This window comes from Myotis daubentonii, chromosome 5 (assembly GCF_963259705.1).
Source record: "Myotis daubentonii chromosome 5, mMyoDau2.1, whole genome shotgun sequence".
Classification (NCBI taxonomy): Eukaryota; Metazoa; Chordata; class Mammalia; order Chiroptera; family Vespertilionidae; genus Myotis; species Myotis daubentonii.
In genome coordinates, this window is record NC_081844.1 from 75,588,474 (window position 1) to 75,611,448 (window position 22,975).

The window sequence follows — 22,975 nt, forward strand, 5'->3', positions numbered from 1 at the left end:
AGTGATTGTTCCCTCTTTTAATGGAGACCTAGTCACTAAGTTATTGTAAACCTACACAGTAGGATACAGCTATGAGCCGAAGTAACAAAAATGTCTACCTTATCTTCTGTTAATCATTTTAGATCCATTCTCAGTCCTTCTTGACCCTGTTCTTAGCCTTCCCTGGAAAGACTGGCCTGTGTGAAGCAGTTCCAGGACCCATGGGGGGACCTGGGCAGAGATCAAAAGGAAGGGGGTATGTTCTTAAGCCATAAACTTAAAAACATGTAACGAGGAACTAAAACTTGTGGAACATCATTTCTTTCCTGGCCTTGGAGCACAGAAACTGCTAAGGAAATTAAAGCAGGTTCGCACAGCTCTTAAATCCTCACTACCTCTCCTCTCCCCCTGCCCACCACCACCAATTTAGAAGCATAGAAAGGAGTTATTACACCACCCAAGGAGACATGTCAAAGGAACAAAACAGCAGAATGGAGCTTCTTCATGGCACCCCTGGACCTCAGCAGAAATTCCCAGGAGTGGGATGCCCTGACTGGGCTCCAACATAAAACATTAAAAGACCTCAGAAGAGATCAGAGACTAGGTCCTCAGCAGTCTTCCTCGGCCCGGCAGGAAGTCTTCCTGCCCCATGCCCTTCAGGGCACAGAAAAAAAGTGGGCAGAAAAGCAACTCCTGTATCTCAAACTATCTGGAAAGAAATGCAAGTCCTTGATGATAAGAGAATATATAATAGAATAAGGGGGGAAAGGTGTTTTGTATACTGAAGAGAAATTTCAAAATATATGAAGCCAGTTTATAGAAGAAGCTCAAAGAATAGATAAACCAAGAACGAGGTGAAAAGGCAGGAAACAAAATATACAAGGATCATAATACACACAACAAAAGGAATTGTTAGCACAAAGGAAAAATTTGAGATACAGAAAAAGCAACAGAAAGAGATCACGATGACTAAAGTAATTAGAAGGTAACATATGGAAGACGGAGACTATCCAACAAAAAGATAATCATGTTTCTGGAATGGAAAGCCTAACGGAGACAGAAAATAACTCAGTGGACCACTTAAAATAACATTTCCCCGGGTATAAAAACCTACCTGAAAATGCAAACACCCTCCTGTGACCAGGAGAATCTAATACAGAATGATGAATATTAACACATGCTGATAGTTAATTTATTGAAACTGAGGAAAAGAGGATTCTTCAGACAGACAAATTGTCACCTACCAACATGAGGCCGGGTTGGGGGACACATCTGGCCTTGTTTCTTATATAACAACTAGAGGCCCGGTGCATGAAATTCATGCACTTGTAGGGTCCCTAGGCCTGGCCGGTGATCAGGGCTAATCAGAGCCTTCTGGCTGCAGGCCTCCCTTCCCCAGCTTCCAGCTGCTGGCCGGGGCCCTCCTTTGTTCCACGCCTCCCCCTGGTGGTCAGCACACATCATAGCAAGCGATAGAACTCCCGGTCTCCCAATCAAACTCCCATAGGGACACTTTGCATATTAGCTATCAACACTAATAAAAGAGAAAAATGGTAATTGGCGTACGAGCTACCCTTTTCATTGGCTAATCAGGGCTATATGCAAATTAACTGCCAACTAAGATTGGCAGTTAACTGACAACTAAGATTGGCAGTTAACTGCCAACAAGATGGCGGTTAATTTGCATATGTAGGCACAATGCAGGGAGGCAAATGGGAAAGCAGGAAGAAGCCCCCTGCCACTGACAGTGATCAGAAACCCAGGGGGAAGCTAAGAGCTGGGGGGCAGGGCAAAGGCGGCCCTGGGGCCGCCTTTGCCCTGCCCCCCAGCCATGATCGGAGAATCAGGCGCCTTTTCCGCCCTGGCCAGTGATAGCAGGAAGTAGGGGTGGAGCCAGCGATGGGAGCTGGACACGGTCGAAGCTGGCAGTCCCAGGAGCTAGGGGTCCCTTGCCTGGGCCTAAAGCGAAGCCCACAATCGTGGGGCCGCTGCAGCTGCGGGTCCCCGCTGCCCGGGCCGGACGCCTCAGCCAGAGGCGTCAGGCCTGGGCAAGGGGCCGATCCTGCGATTGCAGGGTGATGGGGGTCAACGCCTGAGGGCTCCCAGTATGTGAGAGGGGGCAGGCTGGGCTGAGGGACACTCCCCCCCCCACACACCCAGTGCACGAATTTCGTGCACCGGGCCCCTAGTATATATATAATATATATAAATGCCAGAAAAAAGTAAGTCTAGAGCAGTGGTCGGCAAACTCATTAGTCAACAGAGCCAAATATCAACAGTACAACAACTGAAATTTCTTTTGAGAGCCAAATTTTTTTAAAATATATTTTATTGATTTTTTACAGAGAGGAAGGGAGAGAGATAGAAATTTAGAAACATCGATGAGAGAGAAACTTTGATCAGCTGCCTCCTGCACACCTCCCATTAGGGATGTGCCCACAACCAAGGTACATGCCCTTGACCAGAATCGAACCTGGGACCTTTCAGTCCACAGGCCGACGCTCCATCCACCGAGCCAAACCAGTTAGGGTGAGAGCCAAATTTTTTAAACTTAAACTATATAGGTAGGTACATTGTTATTAACTTAATTAGGGTACTCCTAAGGCTTAGGAAGAGCCACACTCAAGGGGCCAAAGAGCTGCATGTGGCTCATGAGCCGCAGTTTGCCGGCCACGGGTCTAGAGGATTTTTGGAGAAAAATATGTTTTGAGAATATTATAACCTGCCAAGCTGTCATTTCAAAGATAAAGGCAACAAAAAGATATTCTCTAACATGAAATTTCTTGGACTGTAGCATCCTCTCTGAGAAAATGGAGTGTGAAACCTCACTTAAAGAAATGCCATAACAAAAAGATGATACAACCAGGGAAATTATGTAATAGTCACCAAGATTATAACCTTAAAATGCACACACACTAAAATCAATGAAAATCAAAGGTAAAAGCAGGAAGTGGAGGACAAAGCTCATCTTTCAGAGCAGGAAGTGAATCCACTTTGTCCTAAAATTAATATACGTAGGTAAAACCAATAAAAACCTCTAATCTCTCTAAGCTTTTTTTTAACCTTAGTGAGATCTTTTCCTTGACAATAACAGAAAAATAAACCTGAAATAATGGTGATCTTCAGGTAATTTTTTAAGAATAAGAGAAATTCTCAAAAGATTAAGAAAAAAGGTTATAAATAAACATTAAAAGCTTAGAAAAATAAAAAAAGGAGGAGGAAAGTGAAGGGTATTTCTTTTACTGGCTCTATCCTGAAAGGTTGCCTCAAGCTGGTAGTGTCCCTCAAAGTTTGTCTCATGATGACCTCTGCACAGTTCTTTATTTCCACTTTGTGAAGGAGCTGCCCTCCCCTCCTTAGGTCTGGGGTAGCAACAACTCATTTGTTACTAGCCATGTGGATTCCCCTATACCAGTGGTCGGCAAACTGCGGCTCGCAAGCTACATGCGGCTCTTTGGCCCCTTCAGTGTGGCTCTTCCACAAAATACCGACTTCTGCGCATGGGCCACAAAGTTTCAATCGCACTGTACATGCACACCTGCATGTGGCATTTTGTGGCACCCCTCACAGCCTCGGCCGGCCATGACAGCCCTGGCTTCGTCGGGAAGGACGTCCAGAAGGTCATTCAGCTGTTCGGTCTAGCATATTAGCTCTTTATTATATAGGATCTTTCTCAAACTATTATACTTTAAATGTATCATGTATTTCCTGTTGAGACTCTCACTAATTCACTGCCCTGTGGGAACTTACTTTCTACAAGTGAGAGACAAACAATAAACATAATTTAAAAGTAAATTAGGGAATCAAGATGGTGACATAGATAAATGCTGGTACTTGCCACCTCTCACAACCACATCAAAATTACAGCTAAAATATAAAACAACCATTATTCAGAAACACCTGAAAGCTGCTGAATGGAAGTCCTACAACTAATAATTTAAAAAAATTTTTTTAAAACAATAGACATAAAGTATATAATATCATGGCATTGGATGAAATCACCAAGAAGCTGGTTATATATGAAGAAGAAAAGTGATTTGCATTCTGGGACACACCAGTGTTAAGCGATTAAGGAGATAACAAACAACAAGAACAAGAGATAGAAGTTTTCACTAAGGTAGGATGAAAATACGGAGAATGCAGAGCAGACATTGGTAAACTATGGCTCACACTGGTCAAATCTGACCCATTGCCTTTTTCTTTGCCTTTTTCCTTTTTTTTTTTTTTTTTTAAGCCTCACCCAAGGATTACTTTCCATTTATTTTTAGAGAGAGTGGAAGAGAGAAGGAAAGACAGAGAGAAATATTGATTTGAGAGAAACGCATAGATTGGTCACCTCCTGCATAAGCCCTGCCCTTGACCCAAATCGAACCCAAACCTGGAACCTTCGGTCCACAGGCCAAGACACTATCCACTGAGCCAAACCGGCTAGGGCCCATTGCCTTTTTCTATAAATAAATTTTTATAGGAACATTATCACACTTAACTCATTTATACATTGTCTATGGCTGCTTTCACACTATCATGGCATAGTTGAGTAATTACATCAGAAACTATCCCACAAAGCCTAAAATTGCTATCTGGCTCTCTTACAGAAAAAGTTTGTGACCCCTGGTAGGTAGAGTCCTGGAAGCCAAGTCAAAAAAAGTGTTCCATTTAAGATGCAGTGATTATATTGCAATTGCGGTTGGAATTCCAGTGGGCTTAGAAAAATGGAGGTTTTGTGAAGAGTTTCAGTGAGCTGGTTTGGTTCGGTGAATAGAGCGTCGGATGTGGACTGAAGAGTCCCAGGTTTGATTCCAGTCAAGGGCACATGCCTAGGTTGCAGGCTCAATCCCCAGTGCGGGGCATGCAGGAGGCAGCTGATCAATGGTTCTCTCTCATCATTGATATTTCTATCTCTCTCTCCCTCTCCCTTCCTCTCTGCAATCAATAAAGATATTTTTTTAAGAAAGGATTTCAGTGAAATAATTGGAGAAACATATGCTCATGTTGATTCTCCCCAAACTGACCTCTAAATTCATTGTAATTACAGTTAAAATTGTAGTAGGATTTTTTTCAGAACTAATATAACTCACTCAAATGTGTGAGGATGATAAAGTCCATAATTAGCTGTATCATCTATCACAAAAGAGTGAAATTGATTGTTTAATTTTAAAAAATGGAACTTTGACTCATATCTCACACCATATACAAAAATTAACTCAATATTGATCATAGACCTAAATGTAAAACCTAAAACTATAAAACTTCTTGAAGTAACAGGAGAAAATCTTTGTGACTTTGGTTTAGGCAAAGATCTCTTAGATAAGGAAAGAAAAATACAATACATTAAAAAAATTAATAAACTAGGCTTTATCAAAATGAAAAACCCTTGCTCTGTGAAAAATAATGAAAAGACAAGCTATAGACTTGGAGAAAGTATTTACAAATCACAAACTGCAAAAGAACTTTTATCTAGATTATATAAAGAACTTTTAATAATAAGACAAATAACCCAATTTTTTAAGTAGATAAATATTTGAACACTTTATTAAAAGAGATATACAAATGGAAATAAAACACTCATTAGTCACTGGAAATTAAAAGGTATGAGATGCTACTGTATACCTAAAATTAGAGTGACTGGCTATACCAAGTGTTGTCAAGAATGTAAAATGTCAGAACAACTTTGGAAAACGGTTCAGCAGTATCTTAAAAAGTTAAACATATACTCCATGTATACCAGACTTTCCACTCTTAGATATTTACCAAAGAGAAATTAAAGCATTTATCCATACAAAGACTTATTTATATTGCACAGCAAAAGAAACTATCAACAAAATGAAAAGGCAACCTATAAACTGGGGGGAAATATTTGCAAATTATGTATCTGATAAGAGGTTAATAACCAAAACCACATAAAGAATACATGTGACTCAATGGCAAAAAGCAACAACAAGCAATCTACTTTTATTTTATTTTTTTAATTAAATCTTTATTGTTCAGATTATTACAGTTGTTCCTCTTTTTTCCCCCCATAACTCCCCTCCACCCACTTCCCACCCCACCCTCTGCCCTTACCCGCCCCCACTGTCCTCATCCATAGGTGTACGATTTTTGTCCAGTCTCTTCCCCCACCCCCCACACCCTTTTCCCCCCGAGAATTGTCAGTCCACTCCCTTTCTATGCCCCTGATTCTATTATATTCACCAGTTTACTCTGTTCATCAGATTTTTTATTCACTTCATTTTTAGATTCACTTGTTGGTAGATATGTAATTGTTGTTCATAATTTTTATCTTTACCTTTTTTCTTCTTCTTCCTCTTCTTAAAGAATACCTTTCAGCATTTCATATAATACTGGTTTGGTGGTGATGAACTCCGTTAGCTTTTTCTTATCTGTGAAGCTCTTTATCTGATCTTCAGTTCTGAATGATAGCTTTGCTGGATAAAGTAATCTTGGTTGTAGGTTCTTGCTATTCATCAGTTTGAATATTTCTTGCCACTCTCTTCTGGCCTGCATAGTTTCTGTTGAGAAATCAGCTGACAATCATATGGGTACTCCCTTGTAGGTAACTGACTTTTTTTTCTCTTGCTGCTTTTAGATTCTCTCTTTGTCTTTTGCCCTTGGCATTTTAATTATGATGTGTCTTGGTGTGGTCCTCTTTGGACTCCTTTTTTGGGGGGTTCTCTGCACTTCCTGGACTTGGAAGTCTATTTCTTTCACCAGGTAGGGGAAGTTTTCTGTCATTATTTCTTCAAATAGGTTTTCAATATCTTGCTCTCTCTCTTGTTCTGGCACCCCTATAATTCAGATGTTGGTACTCTTGAAGTTGTCCCAGAGGCTCCTTACACTATCTTGATATTTTTGGATTCTTTCTTCTTTTTGCTTTTCCAGTTGAGTATTTTTTGCTTCTTCATATTTCAAATCTTTGACTTGATTCTTGGGATCCTCTAGTCTGCTGTCGGATCTCTGCATATTATTCTTTATTTCAATCAGTGTATGCTTAATTTCTAGTTGGTCCTTTTTCATATCCTCGAGGGTCTCACTAAATTTATCAGCAGTTTCTAGAAAATTCTTGAAAAACCTTTTAACCGTGGTTTTAAACTCTATATCCAGTAGTTTGCTTTCCTCCATTTCTGTCATTTGTGTCCTTTTTCTTTGTCTGTGCATTTTGGCTGCTTCCCTGTGTTGATAGAGTGGCTTTCTGTGCTAGGTGTCCTATAGGGCCCAGTGGCTCAGCCTCCCTAATTACCTGAGGTGGACACTCTTGGTGCACCCCTTTGTGGGCTTTGTGCACAGTCTTGTTGTAGTTAAGCCTTGATTGTTGTAGTTATCACTGGGAGGAATTGACTTCCAGGCCAATTGTCTGTGAGAATCAGCTGTGTCTACAGTGGGAGAACTTCTGTCCTGAAGACACCCTTATGGGGCAAGACTTGCTTCAGTGGGGCTTTGGTGCTCACTGAGTCTGCCCCCTGAGTGTGTCACTTATGGATCTGAGGAATTGTAATCTGGATGGTCCCATTCTGACCACTAGTACAAGGGCTCTTGGATCTCTAAGGAGGTGCTAATTTAGCCTCTGCCTGAAGCTACCAAGCAGGAGCTACAGAGAGATCTGCAGATTCCTCTTCCTTGTTTGGGGTTTGGAGGTGCTCAGATGAGGCCCAGCTGTGAAGCAATGCAAGCTGCTGTGGGGCCTTGAGCCTTCTTTTGGATGTTCTGGGTCTTTCTGACCCAGCTGCAGTTTGTTAGGTAATTTTAGATCTCAAAGGGCCAGCTCATTCATATGCAAAAGCCTCTGCTCGCAGCTTGGGTGAGGCGGGGTCTCAGGGAATCAACAAGGTGGAGCAAACAGCTATGGCTGGTCCTCAGTCCTGCCCTAAGAGACCCCCGGGTCTCAGTGTCCTGCGAGAATTGCTGCAAGCACCTCTGAGAAAGCTGCCCTCGAGTTCCGCCCGCTGCCAGACAGTCCAGTTTCTCCTGTGTGAGTCTGGGTCCCCAGAGACTCACCCGGAACTGGAGTCAGGGCCGTCGGGAGCAGGAGACTCCCTCCCGATTGAAAAAGACACCGGCGTCCTCCGTCCTCCGATGCCAGCCCTTTCCGCGAGCGCACGTGCCTCTGTACCTCTGCACTTTACTTCTGCACCTCCTGAGTCTCAGTGTGCTTTTCTCTTTCCTTCTACTTGTAGAATTTCCACTCAGCCAGCCTTCCTGTGGTTCTGGGTGATGTCTGTTTTGTCTTTAGTTGTAGTTTTGAAGTGGTTGTGCGAGGCAGCAATTTCAGGTGTTTACCTATGCCGCCATCTTGGTTTCTCTCTAAGCAATCTACTTTTAAAATGGGCAGAGAATCTGAATAGACATTTTCCAAAGAGGACATACAGATGGCCAACAGACATGCAAAGATGCTCAACATCAGTAATCATCATGGAAATGCAAATCAAAACCACAATGAGATATCACCTCTCACCTGTTAGTATGTCTGTTATCAAAAAGGTAAACGACAAGTGTTAGAGAAGATATGGAAAAAAGGGAACCCTGTGCACTATTGGTGGTAATGTAAACTGGTTCAGCCACCATGGAAAACAGTGTGGAGATTCCTCAAAAAAAATTAAAAATAGAAGTACCTTATGACCCAGTGAGTCCACTTCTGGGTATTTATCCGAAGGTAATGAAAACACTAATTGGAAAAGATATATGTATCCCCTGTGTTCACTGCAGCATTGTTTACAATAGCCAAGATATGGAAGCAACCTAAGTGTCCATCAGTAGATGAATAGATAAATAAAATGTGATGACACACACACACACACACACACACACACACACACACACACAGTGGAATATTATTCAGCCATAAAAAAGAAAATTTTGCCATTTGCAACAACATGGGTGGAACTTAAGGGCATTATTCTAAGTGAAATAAGTAAGACAGAGACAAGTACTGGATGATCTCATATGTGGAATCTAAAAAGAAAACAAAAAACCTGAACTTGGATAATAAAGACCATTATAAACTGATGAACAAAAAGATAGATACGGAGGCAGAGAAGCATTGAACAGACTGTCAAATTACAGTGGGAAGGCTGGGGAGTATTGGGGGGGAGGTAAGAGATCAAGTGAAGTACTTGTACGCACGCATATAAGCATAACCAATGGACACAAGACACTGGAGGGGAGGGGAGGCCGGGGAAAGGTCAAGGGGGAAAAAAAAGGAGACATTTGTAATACTTTAACCCGTGGTCGTCAAACTGCGGCTCGCGAGCCACATGTGGCTCTTTGGCCCCTTGAGTGTGGCTCTTCCACAAAATACCACGTGCGGGCGCGCATGTACAGTGCGATTGAAACTTTGTGGCCCATGCACAGAAGTCGGTATTTTGTGGAAGAGCCACACTGAAGGGGCCAAAGAGCCGCATGTGGCTCGCGAGCCACAGTTTGCTGAGCCGCAGTTTGCCGACCACTGCTTTAAGCAATAAAACAAAATTTTAAAAAAAAACCTGAACTTGTAGTAAAAGAACAGATATCAGTTCTACTTTCTGCTACACCCAAGTCCAGGACTCATCATCTGTTGATATGTGAGAGTTAAATTCTAAGTCCCTAGCTATCAACAGTCTATTTTCAGGTTCCTTACAGCTTCCACAACTATCTCAGTGTCCGCCCACGGTTACATTTTGCTTTGGCTTTCAGATCTCTTTTCATTCTGGCATCTGGGAATTTGCTTTCTTTTCTTGTGAGCTCAGCCATGTAGTATAAGCCAGAATGCAAAGAAGTGCTGAAATATTTTTGGGGTAATAAGGACACAGGAGCCAGATTGAGGGGGCTTTTACTGGTTAAATTTGTGACAACCTATGCATAAAAAATGATAACTATAATGAGACGGGTCCTCAAACTACGGCCCGCGGGCCACATGCGGCCCGCCGAAAACATTTATCCAGCCCGCCGGGTGTTTTTGCTGCCACCGTGTGCATAGGAATTTGTTCATAGTTTTTTTTTTAAACTATAGTCCGGCCCTCCAACGGTCTGAGGGACAGTGAACTGGCCCCCTGTTTAAAAAGTTTGAGGACCCCTGAGCTAACATATTAAATAAAAAATAAAATAACCCTTGAATTCATGAAGATACTCAGAGAAAGGGAGCCTGGTTAGCATGGCTCAGTGGTTGAGCGTCGACCTATGAACCAGGAGGTCCCAGTTGGATTCCTAGTCAGGGCACATGCCTGGGTTGCAGGCTCGATCCCCAGTGTGAGGCATGCAGGAGGCAACTGATCAATGATTCTCTGTCATCATTGATGTTTCTATCTCTCTCTCCCTCTCCCTTCCTCTCTGAAATCAATAAAAATATATTTTTTTAAAAAAAGAAAATGATCAGAAACTACAAAATGGAAGAAGATATTTGCAATATGCCGGGGTCCAACCCCAGCAGGTCCAGGGGTTCCCAAAGGTGTAGACGGAGTCGGCGAAGAAGGAAAGACTCAGAGACAGTGTTCAGTTCATCAGCAGCCTAGCCAGGATCTCTAGCCCGGATCTCCAGCTAAATTCTGGTCTGGATCTCCAGAGAGGTTCTGCTCAGGTTCTCCAGTCAGGTTCAGTCATCAGGTTCTAGTCAGGCTCTCCTGCCAATCTCCGCAGTCAGGTTCAGTCCAGGATCCCCTGCCATGCTCTCTCGCCAGGCTTTGCCTCCAGGCTCCCAGGCCAGTCCCTGTCCAGGATCCTCCGGCATGCTCTCGCCAGCGAAGTTCTTCTGTCTCTAGAGAACGTTCTTTGTAGGTTCTGTGCCTAGGCTCTGTCTCTCTTGGTCCTGTCTTCCAAGCCCTGTGTTCTCAGTTCTGTGTTCTGAGTTCTCTGTGTTTCTGTCTTGTTACAACTGTATTTATACCAGTTGATTCAATCCTATCAATCTCTATTACAAAGGTTAGGGCGTTTCTTATCTCCATTCCAGGGAGAAAAGATTATGTAGTTTAAGCATGATTGTTCATAGTTAAAGGGATTAATTACCCGCCTGGCACTTAGTTGAGGGGTTTTATTCCCTCCCTAACTTCAGGGGAAAATCCCTACCTGGGGATTCAACCTTTCTAGGAGAGGTGACCTTGGTTAAAACAGAGCGCCAAGAAGGTGAGCAAACATATAAAGAACAGTATGCCATATATGCCAGGTCCCTTGAAACAGCAAGCATGGACCGGCTCCCGGCAGCAATACATGTATCTGATTTATATCCAGAATATGTAAAAAATTCCTCCAAATCAATACAGAAAGACTTACATTAGAAAAATGGGGATAAGACTTGATTAGACATCTCCAAAGGGGAATATCTAATTATCCAATAGACCTGTGAAAAAGGTGTTCAACTATATTATTCATCATGGAAATGGGAAATACTAATAAAAGTGCAAGGCAATATGATGCCCACTAGAATGGCTAAAATGTGAATGACAGACAATACCAAGAGTTGACAAGGATGTGGATCATCAGGAATGCAAATTGGTACAATTTTGGGAACCTGTTTGACAGTATCTACCAAAGCTGGATATTTGCATATCCTATCATCCAGCATTTTTACACTGAAGGTATGGAACTATGTTTACCAAAAGACATGTACAAAAACAGTGACAGCATTACAGTGACAGCATTACTATCTGTATTAGCCCAAACTGAAAACAAGCTATGAAGGTATTAGTAATGTTTTCTATTTTGATCCAAGGGGTATGACACAGTGTTAACTTTATAAAACTATATTGAGCTTACATACTTGTGATTTGTATGCCTTTCTCTTTATATGTATACTAGAGGCCCAATGCATGAAATTCATGCAAGGGGCTCAGCCCTTACAGCCACGGCTTCGTCCAGAAGGTCATCCAGAAGGATGTCTTGAAGGTTGTTCAGCTGTCTGGTCTAATAAGCATATTACACTTTTATTATTATAGATTGTGCTACAATAAAAAAATTTATTTAAAAAAATACAATTTCTATTCCATTGTTAGCTGCTGTGATCTTGGCATGGTAACTTGAACAAAACATTACATCAGTAAGTAGTAAGCCCACAATATTGTTATCCTATATAATAAAAGCCTAATACGCTAAGTGTCTGGTCGTCCAGTCAGCCGTTCAACCAATCAAAGCATAATTTGCTAATGATATACTAAGGCTGCTCAACTGCTTGCTATGACATGCACTGACCACCAAGGGGCAGACAGTTGACCGGTTGACCAGTTGCTATGATGTGCACTGACCACCAAGGGGTAGATGCTCCGACTGGTAGGTTAGCTTGCTGCTGGGGTCCAGCCGATCAGGACACACCCTGGGTGGGCCAGACATACCCTGGAATGGTCCCTCCCCAGCTTGCCAACCTCCCACGTCCCTCCCCAGTCCCAATCGTGCACCAGTGGGGTCCCTCAGCCTGGCCTGCACCCTTTCAAAATCTGGGACCCCTCGGGGGATGTTGGAGAGCTGGTTTCAGCCTGATCCCGCAGGCCAGCCCAAGGGACCCCACTGGTGCACAAATTCATGCACCGGGCCTTTAGTATTTTAACATTTAAAAATCATTAATTATCATTTAATTAAGTTTGGTACTAGGAAGCTTCTTGATAATAGCTTTTATTTAAATCCACATTTGTTGCTTATTTTGAATGTACTTCAGTATCTTTTCTAGGAGAATGAAATTCTGATTCTTTTTTTTAAATTCTCACCCAAGGAGTGAGGATATTTTTTCCATTGATTTTTTAGAGACAGTGGAAGGGGAGAGGAAAAGGGGAAAGAGAGAGGGAGAGAAAGAGAGAGAGAGATTGGTTGCCTCCCGCATGTACCCCAACTGAGGCAGGGATTGAACCTGCAACCCAGGCATGTGCCCTTGACCAGGAAACGAACCCGAGACCTTCTGGTGCACAGGCCAACACTCTAACCACTAAGCAACACCAGTCATGGCAAAATTCTGATTCTTTATACTAAAAATAAAGTCTGGCCGTTTTTTCCAGGAACTGTAGTGCTTTATTATTTCCCTCCACAATAATGAACACATAAGACCAAAAATACAATTCAGTGAGATGGCTTATTAACTATTGTACTCCAAACTGAGGCTGCTATAACGTCATTTGCAAAAACATCACTTTGTGACTTTTATACACACACAATGCAGAAAAGAAAAGTTGTGGGTTGCCACAGCAACTGTAATGTAGGTATCTATTGGAATAAGGTTTTGATTATTTCTGCTTTTGATCACTCTAATTCCTCTAAATTTTATATCAGTGTGGCTGAGTAATGGTTGATACAGGAATTACTTAGAAGTATTGAATTTCTATAAATGTAAGCTGTCAGCACTTTATGCACTGCTCATGCACTTGCATTTAATTGTCATTTGTTTTAGGAATAATCCTGTTTTAAAAAATACTTTTGAGTTTTTTCTTAGAAAATATATTTCCAAGCAAGCAGCACATTAACACTTATTTTCATTAGCAACAGCATATTTAGCTAAGGTGACTGTATGGAACCTTGATAGAATATCCTATTATAGATGTAGAAAATGAAGTAGAATGACAGAAGATAATAAATTATTTAAGATCACAAAACAAATCAAGGTAGAACTATTACTGGAATTGTAGTCCGGATGAGCCATTCACGAAGTGGTATTTTCATGAAAGGATTGTGGTGGCCTCAGCACTTTCCTCTGTGCTTCTGTGGGGCACAGTTCTACATGACCAGGGCCTGTGTGTATTTGACTCTAATCTCCCAAGCTGTTTGTGTGTCTCCAAGGCCAGAATGTTTTCAGGAGTATCTCATCTGAGACTAAATTTTCTGCTTGTCCATTCTGTCATTCAGTGTGTTAGGGTTCTCCAGAGAAACAGAACAAATAGAATATTTATATTTGTTATAGAAATTGGCTCATGCTGTTTATGGAGGCCAAGAAGTTCCACAATCTGCCATATCCAAGCTGGAGAACCAGGAAAGCCTGTGGTGTAATTCAGCTCCAGTCTGAAGGCCTGCGAGTGAAGAGTGTGGGTTGGGGAGCTTGGTGGTGTCAGTCCTGCTCTCTGTCTGAAAGCCCCAGGACTAAAAGCACCAATGTCTGAGGACAAAAATGGATGTCCCAACTCAAACCGAAGGCAAATTGACCTTTCTTCCACCTTTTTGTTGCATTCAGGCCCTCAGTGGATTAGATGATGCCCATTGGTAAGGGAGATAGATGAACACAAATAATCATCTATGATAATAGCCCATTTTGGGGGAGTTTTGTTTTATGTAGAAAATTGCATTTTTATTTGATTTATAATATTGATAAGAAAGCAGAGTGTTTGTCAGATCAATGAAAAGTCAGCTTTCCAAGTTGGCATCTGTGCCAGCCCCCCCGGAAATCCTCCCCCACTACTCATGCCCCAGGTATATTTAGGGAAGACAAAGAAGGGAGCAATTTTTCTGATGGTTGTTGACATTCAATTGAAGATGCTCCAAATTAGATGAGGACAGAGGACAGAAAGAATCATATGTTACTGTCAATTGGGTTCCATTTAGAATTAGAAAGGAAGAAGAAAGAAACAATTTCCTATTATAAGTAAATGGACAGGGTAATGATGAGTCAATTAGATTAGCTAAGAAATGATGCTATGGAAGGAGAGAAAATAATCTACTATTTTTTTAAAATGGGTGGGGTGAGAATTATTTAATTCCGTTAGTGAAGAGACGAGTCAGTGGTTATTATTCCTTTTAGGGGAAGAGGTCTGAAGACTTGAATCTAAGACAAATCTGGAAGCTTGGCAGCAAGCAAAGAAACTAAGACTGGATAAGAGGTGGGCTGAAGGTAAAAAACGATGTCGCCATCTGTATCTGCCTTTCTGAGGGGATCGCTGGACGTGGTATTGAGAAGACAGGGTTCTGTGTCCCTGCCAGTGCACATGTCACACTGAAATCTGCTGAGATAAAACAACTGGACAAGGACAAGATAGTGTGTCATCTGAGGCCAAAACAGGATTGTGGGGTCCTCATCTGCAATAGACACGCACCAGAAACGTAAAGGCAAGTGCAGGGATATGTGAGTCCTCAGCTCCATTCATTTTGTTGGTTTTAAGTTTCATTTATTAATATCTCTGGTTTCTTTAATTCAGGTCATTATCAAATAATGCAAATATTAACTAACATATTAATAACTTATAATGTGCAGACACTGTTGTTAAATAGTTAAAATGTGTCAGTTTCAAGTAGGGACAATTATTGTTCCTATACAGATGAGGAAATGGAAGCCCAGAGAGGCTAGATAACCTGACCCTGCATACAACCTAGGCTTATAGAGGCAACAGCCTGTGTTGTCACCTACTCCAGACTCCTCTATCTCGGAACTAGGGACTTTTGGGTTGCTAAGAACTGAACTCCTGATTTTATATGTGTGTGTGTGTGTATGTGTGTGTGTATGTATGTGTGTGTGTGTGTCTGAAAAGTTTGTTTTATTTTTGCATTATAAGATTCTATACCAATACTGAAATTTGATTAATTGAGAATTTCTTATCTACACAGATACACTAAATAGAAAAACTTAGCTACTCTTTCTTATGAATTCAAACAATTTCTGGGAGAAGTCATACATGTGAGCATTATGTAATGATGAGTCAGCTGTTTGAAAGGTTTGGGAGTGATACACTGCTAATATTGCTAAGTGTCTTACTGCCGGGAGCCGGTCCATCCTTGCTGTTTCAAGGGACCTGGCATATATGGCATACGGTTCTTAATATGTTTGCTCACCTTCTTGGCACTGTGTTTTAACCAAAGTCACCTCTCCGAGAAAGGTTGAATCCCCAGGTAGGGATTTTCCCCTGAAGTTAGGGAGGGAATAAAACCCCTCAACTAAGTGCCAGGTGGGTAATTAATCCCTTTAACTACGAACAATCATGCTTAAACTACATAATCTTTTCTCTCTGGAATGGAGATAAGAAACGCCCTAACCTTTGTAATAGAGATTGATAGGATTGAATCAACTGGTATAAATACAGTTGTAACAAGACAGAAACACTCAGAACTTAGAACAGAATCAAGAAGACAGAGCCTACACGGAGCCTAGAGACAGAAGAACTTCGCTGGAGAGAGCATGCCGGAGGATCCTGGAGAGGGACTGGCCTGGGAGCCTAGAGACAGAGCCTAGCGGGAGAACATGGCAAGGGATCCTGGACTGAACCTGACTGCAGAGGTTGGCAAGAGAGCCTGACTAGAACCTGGCTACTGAACCTGGCTAGAGGAACCTGGCTATGATGATCACCAGAAGGCTGCCTCCGTGTCATTCCTTCTTCGCCGACTCCGTCCACACCTTTGGGGACCCCTGGACCTGCTGGGGTTGGACCCCGGCATCTTACCACTAAAGTTATAACCTTACGCAATGTTTATTGTAAATATTCTTCAGGGAGAGTTTGGTTGTTTAAGTGATTTCTGACTTTGTGTATACATTCAAGTCAAGGGTGACTTGCCATGTTCTTTTCAATACTAATACTTAACAATAAAATATTAAATTCACACAATTCACCTACATTCCTCCTTTTTAATTTATTGATTTTAGTGATGGGGGCAGTAAGAGGAAGAGAGAGAGAAACATCAATCTGTTGTTCCACTTATCCATGCATTTCCTGATTAATTCTTGTATGTGCTCCAACCTGGATCAAACCTGCAACCTCATTGCATCAGATGACGCTCCAACCAACTGAGCTACCTAGCCTGTTTCCATTCCCCCCGCACCAACTGATGGGAAATAGTATATAAAGAGGGCTGAAAATAGGGAAAATGAAGAAAGAAGAACTCAATTTTACAAGTAAGTAGAAACATTTTCCTCTCTATTTTAGAAATTGTTTGTAAAAGTCAGAGGATATTCTGTTAGGCATCAAGTTTCTCTATCCTGCTAGTGTGCTTACACAAGAGAATATTACACAGTGTGGTCCCATTTCTCATTTCTTTTTTATTTTGCATTTGTAGTGCTGTGCTTTGCATAGTAGAAAATGTAAATGCATATTGACTTGCCTGGGTGTGATGGTGAATTTATATGTGTCAACTTGACTAGCTAAAGGATGCCCAGATAGCTAGTTAAACATTTCTCCTGGGTGTGGCTGTGAGGGAGGGCATCACCAGAAGAGATTAGCATTTGAATCATTAAACAGTAAAGTTGCTCCAATTGTTCCTGCTCTCTAGCCCATGGTATTAATTTTTCACTCTCCATCAGTCTACAAGCATGCTATTATTCCTACTGTCTTTAATAAAAATGAACAAAAAACTCCTTTTGACATGCTCTCTCCTCCATCTACTGCACAATATTTTTAATTTTTTTCTTTATTGATTAAGGTATTACATATGTGTGCTTATCCCCCCATTCCGCCCCCCCCCATCACCCACTCATGCCCTCACCCCCCTGGGTCTGTGTCCATTGGTTAGGCTTATATGCATGCATACAAGTCCTTTGGTTGATCTCTCCCCCTTACCCCCACCCTCCCCTACCTGCCTCTGATGTATGACAGTCTCATCATGAGGTATGATGCTTCTCTGTCTCTGGATCTGTTTTTGTTCATCAGTTTATGTTGTTCATTGTATTCCACAAATGAGTGAGATCATGTGATATTTATCTTTCTCTGATTGGCTTATTTCGAATAGCATAATGCTCTCCAGTTCCATCCATGCTGTTGCAAATGGTAAGAACTCCTTCTTTTTTACAACAGCATAGTATTCCTTTGTGTAGACGTACCACAGTTTTTTAATCCACTCATCTGCTGATGGGCATTTAGGCTGTTTCCAAATCTTAGCTATGGTAAATTGTGCTGCTATGAACATAGGGGTGCATATATCCTTTCTGATTGGTATTTCTAGTTTCTTGGGCTATATTCCTAGAAGTGGGATCACTGGGTCAAATGGGAGTTCCATTTTTAATTTTTTGAGGAAACTCCATACTGTTCTCCACAGTGGCTGCACAGTCTGCATTCCCACCAGCAGTGCACAAGGGCTCCTTTTTCTCCGCATCCTCACCAGCCCTTGTCATTTGTTGATTTGTTGATGATAGCCATTCTGACAGGTGTGAGATGGTACCTCATTGTCGACTGCACAATATCTTTACTCCTTAATAGCCATCGTAAATTCTGTCTCCAATTTTTCCCTTCCCACTCTCTCCAGAACCTACTCCAATAAGGCTTTTGCCCACACCATCCCACCAAAATAGTGCTTGTCAAGACCATCAAGTGACCTCATGTTGATCATTACAATGGTTAGTTTTTAGACCTCCTCTTACCTGACCAGCAACATTTTATGGTATTGATCACTCTCTCCTTCTTGGTGTGCTTTCTTTACTTGGCTTCCAGTATACTGTACTCTTGATTTTCCTTCCACCTCCCTGCCTCTGGCTGACTTGGTCTCCTCTCTCCAGCCTCCTATGTTGAAGTACCCCAGGCTCAGTCCTGGGCCCTCTCTTATTTTCTGTCCATACTTACTACCTTGATGATCTCATCTATGCTCCAGGCTACAAATGTAATTTCCAATTTGAGAATACCCAAAGGCATCTCTCCAGCTCAGATCTCCCTTTTGAATTCCTGATACATATCCAATTGCCTATCAATATCTCCACTTGAATATCTAATAAGAATCTCAAAATCTACAGATCTAAACAGAGCTTCAGATCTTACTCTTTAACCTGTGGCCTTCCCTATTGTGGCATCTTGGAATTTCATGACAACACCAGCTTCTATCTGCAGGTCAAAATCTTTGTGTTAGCTTTGACTCTGCTCTCTCACATCCAGTTTATTAGGAAATCTTATTTGGCTCTCCCTTCAAATATTGCCAGAATCTAATTACTCACTCCTTCCTCAGTTACTACCTTGGTCTGAGCTACCATCCTCTCTCTGGACTAACCCAATAAACCTCATCACAATCTTTCGTCCTCTAACCAGCGGTTCTCAACCTGTGGGTCGCGACCCCTTTGGCGGTCGAACGACCCTTTCACAGGGATCGCCTAAGACCATCAGAAAACACATATATAATTACATATTGTTTTTGTGATTAATCACTATGCTTTAATTATGTTCAATTTGTAACAATGAAAACACATCCTGCATATCAGAGATATTTACATTACGATTCATAACGGTAGCAACATTACAGTTATGAAGTAGCAACGAAAATAATGTTATGGTTGGGTCACAACATGAGGAACTGTATTTAAAGGGCCAGAAGGTTGAGAACCACTGCCTAACCTAAACCCCATCGTTAGTAGCCAGAGTGATCATGTCATTGTCTATTCAAAATCCTCCAGTAATTTCTCACTTTACTCAGAGTAAAAGTCAAAACTCTCACAGTAGGCTTAAGATCCTACTTAGCTTGGCATCCCATTATCTCTGACCTTGATCTCTTCCCTCTTCTTCGCTCACTGGCCTTGCCGTTACCCTGTTACCCCAGGCACACTCTGGGGTAAAGGCTTTGCTCTGGCTGTGCCCTCTGCCTGAAACATTCTTTTCCTTAACTAACTTCCTCTCTTCCTCATGTCTTCCTTTAGCAGGGAACCTTCTCAATGAGACTTGACCTAGCCACCAGCTTACTGCAGCTGTACCCATGCATGCGTGCGCGCACGTGCGTACACACACCACGGGCACGTCTGATTGTCCTTACCCTGCTCTGCGGTTCCCTTTGTTCTGCAGTCACCACCTGATAACATATATTTTATTTATTATGTTATTTGTTGTCTGTGTCCCACTAGAATGTAAGCTCCTGAAGGCAAAGAGCTTTGTTTTGTTTACAGGTGTGTGTGTGTGTGTGTGATTTCCCTCTGATAAAGCCAAATAGGAGTTTCTAAATCCTGCGGAGGCGTGACTGTCCTTCACATTCTGTGTGGAATGGGGCCCACACCCACCTCTGCATCTGTTTGTAGTCACTGACTGAGCCGCAAGTTAAGGCATCTTTGAAGACAAGTATTTGAACTATGTTCATGATAAGAATTCAAACCGAGTGGGAAACTGGTTAAAAGAGAAGTGGAAGAAGGTGGCACCTCAAGGAAAGAAACATGACACAATAAACTAAACTCAGTAATAAGGCCTGCGATTTCCAGGGGATTTGGGGTATAGTACACAGCCTCTGACTCAACCTCCCCATGAGCTCTGTCACCAGCATGAATGTGTCAGGACAGGAAATTATGTGGATAATACTCAAAAACGCCTTAAACTATGTAACACTGGGGCCCCAAGAGCCCCGAAGTGGGATTCTACAAGAGGACAGAACACAAGGAAGAGGAGGCAATTTCTCTACCCATTTTAGAAAACAGAGGCCCTAGCAGTCTGGGGCAGAGTGGTGGTGACAGTGAAGCGTGCTGACGGGCGGGAGAAGACAGGGTGACCGGAGCAGGAGCAGGAGCAGGAGCAGGAGCAGGAGCAGGAGCCAAAGCAGAAAGACTGCAATGGATCAGGCAAAGCAGCAGGGCACACAGATATAGCATCTGTGGCAGCAGCACCAGCGTAAGCAGTAGCCTGAGGGAGAGGGACGGGGGCCCAGGTGAAGCAGCTGTGACCGGTGTGGGGGGACAGAGCGTGAAGCAGCAGCCCGTGTGAACAGTGGCATAGGTGTGATGTCAGGTTGGGCAGCAGAGGCGTGGCTCAGAGCCAGACAGAGCCCAGATCAAAGTGAAAACAGCCACACACAGCAGCCTCGCATGGTTTGTGAGATGATGTGACCACCTCCAAAACCCCAGAGCTATGTCTGTAAGAGAGAACCTCAAAAGAGGTCCAAGGTTTTAGTTCCATGTGTGAGAGCTTTCAAAGTAATGGAATTTGGTCCTCAATATTAAGGTGACTTTTTTTGTAACCCCCAAGCCAGGGAGTTCCAGGAACATTCAGAATTACAAACTTCTGTCTGTCCTAGAAGAAATTCTCATGCACAAGCAAAGTTTCTGAAACATTTCTGAGAAACAAACAAAAAGCTAATTCTGTCGGTGATTGACTTACAAGGCAAATTGAATTGAAGCTCCACAGGATCTCTTTTGTTCAAGTTAGGGCATTGACCGGGAAGAAGAGCGACTTGGAACATTGGTATGAGGACTCCAGGGGCAGAATCAAATGAAGCTTGGTCCTTGACCTATGAATCCTACCAAGCCTTCTTTGCCACAGAAACAGCCCTTCTGCCCTGTTTAAGGAGGTCAGGCCCCTTGCCTAAGAACCTGGAAGGAGAGAGAGCCTCCTCAGGACCTTTCCTCACGCCTCTCGTTGTTTCTTGACCTATAGCCAGACTTAAATCCTGCCAGGCCTCAGGAGATCAGTTATAAAATGACTTATGAGAGGGAACCAAATGCACTAAAAGAATGGCAAGATTTTTCCAATTTCAATTGATAAAAAAACATGTGGGATGTTTGGGATCCTAAGAGTGTTGGAGCAGGTTGGAAGGAGTAGAAAGTAGGATCAGGTCCAATTTATTGACTTGGGGGCACGGAGCAGAAATTCTGGATTCCTTATGTCAGGCCAAGAAACTGAGAGTGGTTTTACCAGTTCACTTGGTTGTTCACTGACACCCAGGACCAAAAGTTCCAGAGGTAGCCAGGACCGTGACAGCACTTAATTGCCAAAGACAAGGTGGGTGCGGTTAAGGTCATGGACAGCAGAGCCAAAGTAATAACTCAGAGCAAATCGATCCATGGAGATCTTCGGTGTTGACTAATTGCGCATGGTGTCCCTAGCTCTGAATTGGATAGGCAGTCTACCAAAGTCTTGCTTATTTAGTATAGTAACTTAGTGTCATTTACATTTAGTATGATTTGAATAAGCCTGAAACTCTAGTTCAGAGGAGCAGAAGTATGACTTGAATCACAATAGAGAGAGTCTTGACCCTTGGAACAATTCCCAGACTTGAGCCAATTCAATGAGAAAGAAACATTAATCCTCTGCCTCCTGCATGCCCCCTATTGGGGGCCAAGCCTGCAATCCGGGCATGTGCCCTGACTGGGAATAGAACCTGCAACCTCCTGGTGCATGGGACAACGCTCACCCAACCAACTGAGCCACACTGGTCAGGCTATTCTTCTTCTTCTTCTTTGAAAATTAATTTTCTTTAATTTTTAAAATAATTAGTTGCAGAAATATTTTTTTATAACTAACTTTTTGAGGTTGCTTATCCTCCTCTTTACTGGGTTTTTGTGGACTGTAATCTAATCTCCTACATTTTGTCATGTTTATTGTGTATCTTGAGTGAGTGTCATTTTTTGTGTGTGAACCTTGAGTGTGGAATTTTGTGACCATTGTTGAAGTAGCGTCCCTATAGAGCAGTGTTGGATTAGCTACTGCCAGGCACCCTGGTGTTTCTCATTGGGGTCCAGCACCAGTTTAATATTAATGTCTCAGCTGGGCATTCCCTCACCGTAGGGGTAGAATAAATTCAGATTCCACATCTGAGAGAGGCTTCACTTTAGGTTTTGTTACTCAGTGGGGGAGTGGGGATCTCCATGCCAGAGTCCTGCTCAGCACAAACTTCCTCAACTTCTCTGTGATTTGACAGAGCTTTTCTACTCAGAGGAGAAACCCTTTCACAGGTCGTTGCTTTTTATGGGAAGTACTAGTATCAGTTCCATATCTCTGCTTTGAAAGGTTCAAGACTGTAGGTTATGTTCTCCTATGATTATTAAACCCCAGTCTCAACATTTGTATTCAGTAATCTGCCTTCGTATCAGTTGAAATCACAAAACAAGTAACCTAGATTCTTGTTTACAATCCCCACGTTAGAATGGACTTACCTTTCATTTCTGACACCTGGGGAATTTTTCTCTCTTTCTTATAGGCTTCGTTGCAGATTTCATATATTTCTTTATGTTTTATGCAACATTTTTCTGAATTTCAAACTTAATGTTATGAATTTTTATTATGTTTTGTCCTAGCTCAGAACCTAAATTACTTTTCCATTCAATTCTTTTATTCATAAACATAGCAGTATCCGGTTTCTCTACTCTTAAAGTTCCTTTGTATGTTTATTTTTCCTGGTTACTTCTCAAACTGTAAATCTAATTTTTACCAACCATTTATTTAGGACTTTGTAAAAGCTATCAGGAAAGTAT

At 42.2% G+C, this 22,975-nt stretch overlaps 1 protein-coding gene across 2 annotated transcripts in view; it reads left to right on the forward strand.

Annotated features, from left to right (window-relative positions):
• LYRM7 (LYR motif containing 7) overlaps positions 1-15,591 on the forward strand; it is a 40,838-nt gene extending 25,247 nt beyond the window's left edge. Inside the window, exons 5-6 of one of the 2 annotated variants that reach the window (XR_009453060.1) lie at positions 13,820-15,336; positions 15,375-15,591. Coding sequence is in view for 1 of the 2 variants with exons in the window: in XM_059698279.1 (XP_059554262.1) it covers positions 13,820-13,905 (86 nt within the window). In the remaining variant the exon portion in view is untranslated. Of the gene's footprint in view, positions 1-13,819; positions 15,337-15,374 lie in introns of those variants that run through there. The other variant, XM_059698279.1, reaches the window with a different exon arrangement.
• Positions 15,592-22,975: the final 7,384 nt, after the last annotated feature.